The 10,000-nt window shown below is 45.6% G+C and overlaps 1 protein-coding gene across 1 annotated transcript in view; it reads left to right on the forward strand.

The window, feature by feature from the left end:
- LOC121696183 overlaps positions 1 to 5,113 on the forward strand; it is a 45,263-nt gene extending 40,150 nt beyond the window's left edge. Inside the window, exons 5-6 of the mRNA XM_042077527.1 lie at positions 104 to 178; positions 5,002 to 5,113. Coding sequence (XP_041933461.1) covers positions 104 to 178; positions 5,002 to 5,113 — 187 coding nt within the window. The remainder of the gene's footprint in view (positions 1 to 103; positions 179 to 5,001) is intronic.
- Positions 5,114 to 10,000: the final 4,887 nt, after the last annotated feature.

Genomic DNA, 10,000 nt, shown 5'->3' on the forward strand with positions numbered 1-10,000 from the left:
CCTCTCTCCTCTCCTCTCCTATCTTCTCCTCTCCTCTCCTCTCCTCTCCTATCTTCTCCTCTCTCCTCTCCTCTCCTCTCCTCTCCTCTCTGCCTGTTCCTAGAGGCTGCCAGTGGTCCCACTGGGAAGCCGATGCCAGTGTGGGCTCCATCAGCCCGCTGGTGGTTGGGTGGAGTGGGTGAGCGCGAGGGTGCATGCAGGAGCGAGAGCGAGGGATGGGAGCGGGGCACTGGCAGGGGCATTCCAATAAGGTCATCCAGCACCAGGCTCGGTGCCACCCCGGGTGCCCGCAGGTGATCTCGGTGCTGTGTTAGCAGAATGCAGTCCCACTTTGCCTCTCTCTCTCTGTGTGTGTGTGTGTGTGTGCCACAGTCCCCCTGGCACACCACATTGTATGCCACCTCCTGCTGGAGTTGGCACGACACCCTCATGGCTCAGAGGTAGTGTGTGGTGTGTGTGTGTGTGTGTGTGTGTGTGTGTGTGTGTGTGCGTGCCAGTGCCAATAGCTAGGTACTATATTGAGTCACTCAAAATTCAATGCTGTGATTTGGCCAGACACGCAAAAGGTTAAGAGGGTTGCACGAATGGAGGAGACACTCTATAAAAAAAAAAACACATGTACACACACACACACACACACCACACACACACACACACACACACACACACACACACACACACACACACACACACAACACACACACACACACATAGTCTCTCCTCAACACCTGGACTGGGCTCTGTCTTTAAAATACAGATACATACTTATTACTCTCTCCCTCACAAACACACACACACACACGCGCGTGCACAGAGCATGCATGTGGGGCTATGTTGAAGTAAGCCACACACACACACACACACACACACACACACACACACACACACACACACACACACACACACAGCATGCATGTTGGGCTATGTTGAAGTAAGCCTGTTTCCTGACGCATTCCTGACCTCGCTGCTGGCGTTCTGGAAGGAGGGACAGGTGAGGATGATGACAGAATACCGCTATGAAGAATGGAGCGGGGTTCTAATGAAGATCTTGCCTATGGTCCAAAACTGCTAATAGCCTCGGGTCAGCACCAGTGTGTGTGTTTGTGTGTGGTGTGTGTGTGTGTAGACTCTCTGGACTTTCTGGTATGAGCTCTGATGAATGCTGATTATCCTGAAAATGGAGGAAACTGGGAAAGACGTGCATACACGCTGAACTAGACTTCATTAATAATAAACACATATTTTTCTCTCTAGGCAACCCTGCCAAAATAAAAAGGAAATCAAAGCTAGGCTTCAACAGTAATTACACAGCCAGGAGAGAGAGAGAGAGAGAGAGAGAGGAGAGAGAGAGAGAGAGAGAGAGAGAGAGAGAGAGAGAACGCCAGGTAAACATATAAAGGGAGAAGAATTTTAAAAATATATATATTATAGGGTTTTCGTGCAGAGTTTGGTGGGGCTGAGTTCCTTTTTATTTGCCCCCACCAGACAGCAGGTTTGCCAGAGCAGAGTTGTGATATACTGGCTTCTTTAACCACCCCCCCCCCCCCACCCACACACCCGCAACGCCACACACACACACACACACACACGTACACACACACACACACACACACACACACACACACACACACACACACACACACACACACATATCCTCCTTCCTGAAGCTTCCACTGAGCTGAAACTGCTCCTGGCTGAGCGTGGGCCAGTGAGGCCGTTGGCCAACAGAAACCCACCCCAGGGTTCCTCCAGCAGGTTTCCATCAAAGCCAGACGAGGTCTATGTGCACACGCTGGACAGGCTAATGGAGGCCATTTCTCGTCTCTTCTCTCTCTCTTTCTGTTTTTTTTTTTTTCTTTTTTTTTTCTTTCTTTCTTTCAATTTCAATTCTTCCTATTTTTTTTTTCTAGACTTCGTCTTTCTGTATGTATGTCTTTCTGTCTGTCTGTCTTTCTGTCTGTCTCTCTTGCTCTCTTCTAGGATTGTGGGGTCTGGTCTGTTTTATGAGGTACTGTAGGGTTCTGTTTGAGCTGGGGGCACACACACCTGCAATAACAAGTCCACCCTAGCCCATTCCTCACTACTGGACCAAACGCATAACTCAGCCCGTAAGGAGCCTTTTCCCAAGCCTTCAGCAGCCCCCCTCTCTCCCTCTCCCTCTATCTCTCTCCCTCCATCTTTCTACCCCCCCTCTCTTGATCAGCCACACTGGAAATATCTTCTTCTTTCCCAGTTCTCCTCCCATACTTTCATCTCTCTTTATCACTTTCTTCCCCTTGTCTTTTGAATCCTCCTCTTCTATCCCCCACCTCTCTCTCTCCTTCTGAAGTGGAGAATGTGCAGCTGTGCCCCCCTCCTCCTCTCTCTCTCTCTCTCTCTCTCTCTCTCTCTCTCTCTCTCTCTCTCTCTCTCTCTCTCTCTCTCTCTCACCACGCTCCAGCGTTTGATCAAACAGAGAAAGCCAAAATCAAAAGGCCAATCAGCGCCAATTGTCCACATAACCTCAATTCCATGTGTGCCTCTGTGTGCCTGTGAGTGTGTGCACACGTGTATGTGTCTGTGTGTGTGTGTGTGTGTGTGTCTGTAAGTTTGCCTCTAGGTGTGTGTGTGTGTGTGTGTGTGTGTTGGGGCAAAAGGGGTGGAAAGGAGTAGCAGGGTTGGACATTTGACAATGCCAGCACCCGAACCTGAGACCACCTGATAAAAAAAATGAAAAAAATGAACACAACACACACACACACACACACACACACACACACACACAGCTTCGTCCCTCCCAGCAGCACATTACCCTAATGAGGCCCAGAGGCCCAGTGTTGACACAGGCGGTGGGCTATCTCAGCCAGCCCAGTGCTGTCCCACAGGCCACCTCTCAGCGCACACACACACACACACACACACACACACACACACACACACACACACACACACACACACACACACACACACACAGCCCCTGTGGCCAGCAGTCTCTACTGGCTGCGTCTCAGCACTAAACCAGCTGCATAGAGAGGAGGCAGGGGATGGCATTACAACACCACCACCAAGATTCACACACGCACACACAAACACACACACACAAACACACACACACACACATCCACACACACGCACACACACACACACACACACACACACACACGTACACACACGTCTCAGCACTAAACTAGCTGCATAGAGGAGGCAGGGGATGGCTTTACAACACCACCACCATGACACCCCTCTCTCCATGGCTTTTCACTTTTCAAAACGGGCCTCTGACTTTATGATTAAGGACAGACAACTAACGTAATTTGCTGACATCTTAATATTTCAGACTAATCCATCAATTATCACATTTTGGGGAAAAAGAACAGTAAATAAGTAGCCCTAAAAAAATTTGTATTGTGCAGCTTTTTTCCCCCCAGCTACAAGTCCACCTATACACATTATCAATCACAACAACAGCTATATGAATAATATATCATATTATACGTATAGCGCTCTGGGAAGCAGGCCAGGGAAGATGTTTTTCTCCAGGCAAGTGTGCTAATCTAATCTGTGGAATGTGGGGAGTACTATACCCCAAGCTATCAGTTATCATCCATCACCAGCCTATACCAAATCCCAACATGCCCCCTCACCATACCCCCACACACAAGGCATCCCACAGACTCTGGTCTTAGCCGGTTCAGGGCCGGTGTTGGCCCACACGTGGCCCGGTTCCTGTTAGTCTCAGGGTCAGCTGTTCTGTCGGCCGCTGGAGGTACTTCATCATGGCGTGCCGGACTCAAGGACCCTTGAGTGTGAAGGGGCCATGTGGTCTGTAAGGGACCGTGCGCTGTGTGTGTTTGTGTGTGTGTGCAGTGTGTGTGTGTGTGTGTGTGTGTGTGTGTGTGTGTGTGTGTGTGTGTGTGTGTGCGCGTCTGTGTGTGTGTGTGTGTGTGTGCTGTGTGTGTGTGTGTGCTGTGTGTGTGTGTGTGCTGTGCTGCACAACGCTGCATCCTTAACTATGATGTATCATCAGGGCCTCGACAAATTGATCTCTGACTCAAGGAGGCACTCTCTCTCTCTCTCTCTCTCTCTCTCACACACACACAGACACACACACGCACACACACACACACACACACACACACACACACACACACACACACACACACACACACACACACACACACACACACACACACACACACACAGTCAAGCTGCTTTGCCCTGTGGGCATCGCTGCATTATTCATCCGTTTTCCTGCGCCATGCTCGCACGCACAGCCATCCTACTTCCCTATCTATTTATCTATCTACGCTATCTATCTATCTATCTATCTATCTATCTATCTATCTATCTATCTATCTATCTATCTATCTATATACATACACTGACACATACGCACTGGGCACTAGTACCACACTGGAACTCAAACAGCAACACACTGAATTTCCTGCATTACACACTGAATCTGCTTGCACTCACACTGAAATCACTTGCTCAACACGCTGGATTTACTTGCAGCATATATATATATATATATATATATATATATATATATAGGCACACTCTCACTCATATATATATATATATATACATATATCATTAAACCAGGAGGAAGTACAAGTAAATGAAAGAGTGTGTGAGAGACAGAGAGAGGGGGGGGTAGTTAGAGAGAAAGCCACATGTTCATCATACGGTATGTGTATGGTGCATTCTCTATGAGGGGAACAGCTAAGCAAGGCCAACCTGGACATTTCTCTGCCTATGTGACCCTACAGTATATCTCGTTCTATCTACACACACACTGTGATGTCCCTATTTGAACATAGAGATATGTTAAAAATAACAAAAATAACACAAGTTGTGTTATTTTCAACACATTTCTTTTACTGTAAGAGTGTATCTACATCAGTGACTGCATGCCTCTCCATCTCTTTCCTCTGTTCTCCTCCTGCGTGGCTGAGGGGGGGGGGTAGGGGGTGGATGGATTTGTGCCTGCGTTTGCCGCGTTGTGCTGAACACGGCCAGGCAGCCCAGCGAGAGCACCGCGGGAGCCCCGCTCTTTCGCCAGCCCCAGCCGCACTCGAGCCCGCGTTCACGCCTGCCCGCCCGGCCTGTCAGACAGGGGGTGAGTGATTGACGCGAACACAGGAGGCGACTCCCCCGACGCCCCGGCCCTGCTGTCAGCCGCCCGGTGGATAGAGCTGTCACGCCAAGCAGTCTGGACAGATAGAGGGGGAGAGAGAGGGAGGGAGGGAGGGAGGGAGGGAGGGAGGGAGAGAGTGAGGGGGGAGAATGGAAAAAGAGAGGGATGGGGAGTTAGGGAGAGGCAAATACAGACACATTCACAAAGAGGAAGAGTTAGAGAAAGAGATGGATGAATAAAAGAGACAGGGAGAGAGGGAGAGAGAGAGGAGGATGGAGGACAGGAGAGTAGTATTAGGAAAATAGAGATATAAAGGAGAGAGAGGGGAGAGAGAGATGGGGGGAGAGTAAAGGATGAGAGACAGAAAGAGAGGAGTCTAGAGTGTGTCAGTGATAAGCTGAGAACAGGGAATTTTAGACGATTAGTGACTCCATTAGATGAGAGGCTGTTATGGTGGAGTCTCTCTCTCTCTCTCTCTCTCTCTTTTTTTTTCTGTCTCTGTCCCTCCCTATACTTTTCCTCATCCCTCTCCCGCACTGCCTCTCTCATTTTCTCCCTCTCCCTCCCTCCCTCTCTGTTTCTCTCCCTCTTCACATCTGTCTCTCGTCCTCCCCCCCCCCCCCCCCCCCCCCCCATTAGGTTCTGCTCTGCTCTGTGCTGCTGCTGTGCTGCTAGAGTTGCTCATCAGTCATTGGTAGTGAGTTGTGTGGGTGGAGACTCCTGCCGAGGAAATGCAGGCTCCAATCAGCTCATGTGACACACAGCATTTGTCAACCACACGTCCTGTCAGAGATGCATTTTCATGTGTGTGTGTGTGTGTGTGTGTGTGTGGTGTGTGTGTGTGTGTGTGTGTGTGTAATTGAGAGACTGTAAGTGGATGACTTGATAAGAGTGTGTATACTAAGCTGTAAATGGTATGTTGTGGGATAGGTGTGTGTGACTATTTTACTGCACTTTGCCACGGTTTTGCATTTTGTTTGTGTGTGTGTGTGTGTGTGTGTGTGTTTGTGTGTTTCTGTATGGATCTGCCTTTTTGCCTGAGTGCATCCGTCAGCACATTTTCCAGGGAGTCATCCACTCGGATCACTATGGGAGGTCGTATAGTGCAATAACATTGGAATAGTGGCACCACACACTGAACGTACTTGCACTACACACTGAAACACTGACTCATACACACTGGGCACTAGTACCACACTGGAACTCAAACAGCAACACACTGAATTTCCTGCATTACACACTGAATCTGCTTGCACTCAAACTGAAATCACTTGCTCAACACACTGGATTTACTTGCAGCACACACTGAAACTGCTTGCACTACACACTGAAACAGTTTGCACTACACTGAAAATACACACACTGAAGCTCCTTACACTGCACACTGAATTAACTTCCACAACACATTGAAATTTCTTGCTCAACACACTGAAACATCACATGCACTACACACTGATCTTACTTGCACACACACTGAAGTCGCTACACTACACACTGAATTAACTTCCACTACACACTGAACTCACTTGCACACAAACTGAATTAACTTCCTCAACACACTGAAACATCAGATGCACTACACTGAACCTGCTTCCACTCACTGAACTCACTCGCTTTTTCAGTGCGCCTGGAAGTTGGTATAATGTAGCTAACAGGAAATTCCACTCTCAGATTACCAGCCATTGATTAAGATTTGAAGAGAGAAAATGTGGAAATTTATAAGGTTTGTGGTATCTATGTCCTTCTTCAACCAAACCTTACTTGTTCAGGCAAACCCTGAAGATTTTATTAATATATTCTTGAGCACCTTGCGCTGTCTTGAAGTCATAGTCAAGTCAAGTCAAGTTTATTTATATAGCACATTTCATACACAGAGGTCATTCAATGTGCTTTACATAAACAAAACCAAACAATAATAACAAATAAAAGCATAAAAGGGCAATATAGTCAAAGAATAGTTAAAAGGTAAAGATCATAATAAAAAGAAAACATAAAACACAAGGTAAAATCATTTAAAAATAAAGAATAATTAGTAAGCAAAAACAAAGGCAAAAGTAGTAAAAAAAGTAATAAAAGACAAAGTAGAATAATTATCAAGGCAGATTCAGAATTTGTAACTCGGCACAGTTAGCAGAAAGCATCTGAGAACAGTTTGGTCTTAAGTCTAGATTTAAAACTGGCTACAGTTGGGGCCTTTTCAATGTCATCCTAAAAGCTGCTTCACCATGTTTAGTTCTAACTGTAGGTTTTACTAGCAGGTTTTTCACCTGGGACCTGAGAGGACGAGAAGGTGTGTACTGCTGAAGCATGTCTGACAAGTATTTAGGTCCTGCTCCATTTACTGATTTATAAACAAGCAATAGTGCTTTAAAGTCAATTCTGTGACTTACTGGAAGCCAGTGCAAGGACTTAAGAATTGGAGTAATGTGGTCATCTGCATAGCTATGATATGAAATCAAATTATTTTGAATGATTTGTCCAAGTGTGAGCATATAGAGGTTGCATAATAGTGGCCCCAAGATCGACCCCTGGGGAACACCACAGGTCAAGGACGTTGGTGTTGAGGTACAGTTTCCGATGGCAACAAAGAAGCTCCTTTCTTGTAGATATGATTTTAGCCAGCTGATAACTATGCCTGTAAATCCAACCCAGTGTTCTAGTCTGTGTAGTAAAATATTGTGATCAACAGTGTCAAATGCTGCACTAAGGTCCAGTAGCACTAGGACTGATGTTTTACCTGAATCTGTGTTGAGGCGTATGTCATTGGAAACTTTAATGAGAGCTGTTTCAGTGCTGTGATTTGCCCGAAAACCAGACTTAAAGTAATCAAAATACCCATTTTATGTTAGGAAGGTGGTTAATTGATTAAAGACTACTTTTTCAATAATTTTGCCAATAAAAGGTATTGGATATGGGCCTGTAATTGTTTAGCATGGAGGCATCCAGGTTATTCTTCTTGAGAAGTGGCTTTACAACAGCTGTTTTCAGTGACTTAGGAAAAGTGCCAGACAGCAGTGATACATTTACAATTTGAAGGACATCCGCCGCTATGAGGTGAAAAACAGTTTTGAAGAAACTGGTAGGCAGAGTGTCACATGTGGAAGAGCTGAGATTCTGTACCGTTTTTTCAAGTGTTTCGTAGTCTATCAAGCAAGCTAGTCTATACAGGCAAACCCGATTGCAATGTTTTATGAGGAATTAGCCGCAAACCAGGGTGATATCAGGGAATGGTAATTTATCATCAATTTTAATTTTAAAACACAATATTCATATGTGCCATTAAAAAAACACATTGTGGGTGCAAACTCACATATTCAAATGTGCAATTAAAAAAGACCATTTTGGAACAGCACAGATCAGTGAATAGATCAGTGACAGATCAGTGTGTGTGTGTGTGTGTGTGTGTGTGTGTGTGAACAACACATTTTGAACGAAATGCGCAAATTACAAAAAATCATACAAAACTGGTAACTGATATATTAAAAATTAAAACATTGTCTCCTCTCTCATCCTTCCTCCTCATTCCCCTCTCTTTCCTTCTCCCTCTCTCTTCTCCTCTCACTTCATTCATTTGCCATACTCACTGTAATAAAATATCGACCACCATTATTACTGGGGGGGGGGGGGGGGTCATGGTGAGTGTGTGTGTGTATGTGTGTTTGTGTCCGTGCATGTGTGCGTGTTGGTTGGTGTGCGAGTGTGTGAGTGAATGCGTATGTGCACACACACGCACACACACACCCTCACACACATGTGTATGTGTGTTTGTGAGTGACACAGAGGATGGCCCATTTTAGCTGAAACCATGTGGCCCATTTTACCTCAGTGGGTTAAGGGTATTGGGCCGCTAAGAAAAACATCACTTTTACAAAAAATAAGTTCATATACCAAACTAACAGCATTATTTCTGGTGGATGCCATCAAGACAGATATTATGCATAGTTTTTTTATGTTTGTTTTTTTATAGATTTATCATCCTTATAATAGTTTAGTTAGATTTGATATGCCAGGCTACTTACCATGCAGCTTTCTGGTGCAGTCTTGATTTGAACTATTGCCCCGCCCACCATAGCAACCATAAACCAATCAAATCACCTGTTACTTGTCAAGCACAGTTATGACAACAGTTTGAAATCCTTTGCAGTCATTGGCTCTAAATTCTAGAGGGGCTGGGACCCCCAAACCTTAAATGGCCCATTTTAGCTGATGGCCCATTTTACCTGATATCACTCCATATAAATTTCCACATTTTCTGAGTCCTGAAAGATTGCTGCCATTTCAGTTAGCTAGTTAGCTAGTTAGTTAGCACTCCAACAACATTCCAAAAAGGATGTGCATTACAGTCTGGCTGGCAGATGTTTTTGTTAACCTTGCCTGCTGTTGCCAGTGACTCGTGAGCCTGTATCCACATTGCATTTTTTGCACTGACAGTGCCCCTTTCAGAGTGCTCCGGGTCAAGTGTTTATTGTTGCTAGGTTACCAAAACTATCTACCAGCAATGTCGTTGCTGCTTCTGGCTTAATGCTAACTAACTAGCTAACTGAAATGGCAGCAATCTTTCAGGACCCAGTTCACTAAAATATGACTTCGCCAGACAAAAGGAGCTGGTATTACAATAGAATAGACACCACATGTCTCCTTGCAATTTGCAGGAAGTTAATTCAGTTTGTGTGCAAGTGAGTTCAGTGTGTAGTGTAAGCGGCTTCAGTGTGTGTACAAGTGAGTTCAGTGTGTAGTGGAAGTTAATTCAGTGTGTAGTGTAAGCGGCTTTAGTGTGTGTGCAAGTGAGTTCAGTGTGTTGAGGAAGTTAATTCAGTGTGTAGTGTAGCGACTTCAGTGTGTGTGCAAGTGAGTTCAGTGTGTAGTGGAAGTTAATTCAGT

The sequence above is a fragment of the Alosa sapidissima genome, chromosome 21 (assembly GCF_018492685.1).
Source record: "Alosa sapidissima isolate fAloSap1 chromosome 21, fAloSap1.pri, whole genome shotgun sequence".
In the NCBI taxonomy this organism is placed as follows: Eukaryota; Metazoa; Chordata; class Actinopteri; order Clupeiformes; family Clupeidae; genus Alosa; species Alosa sapidissima.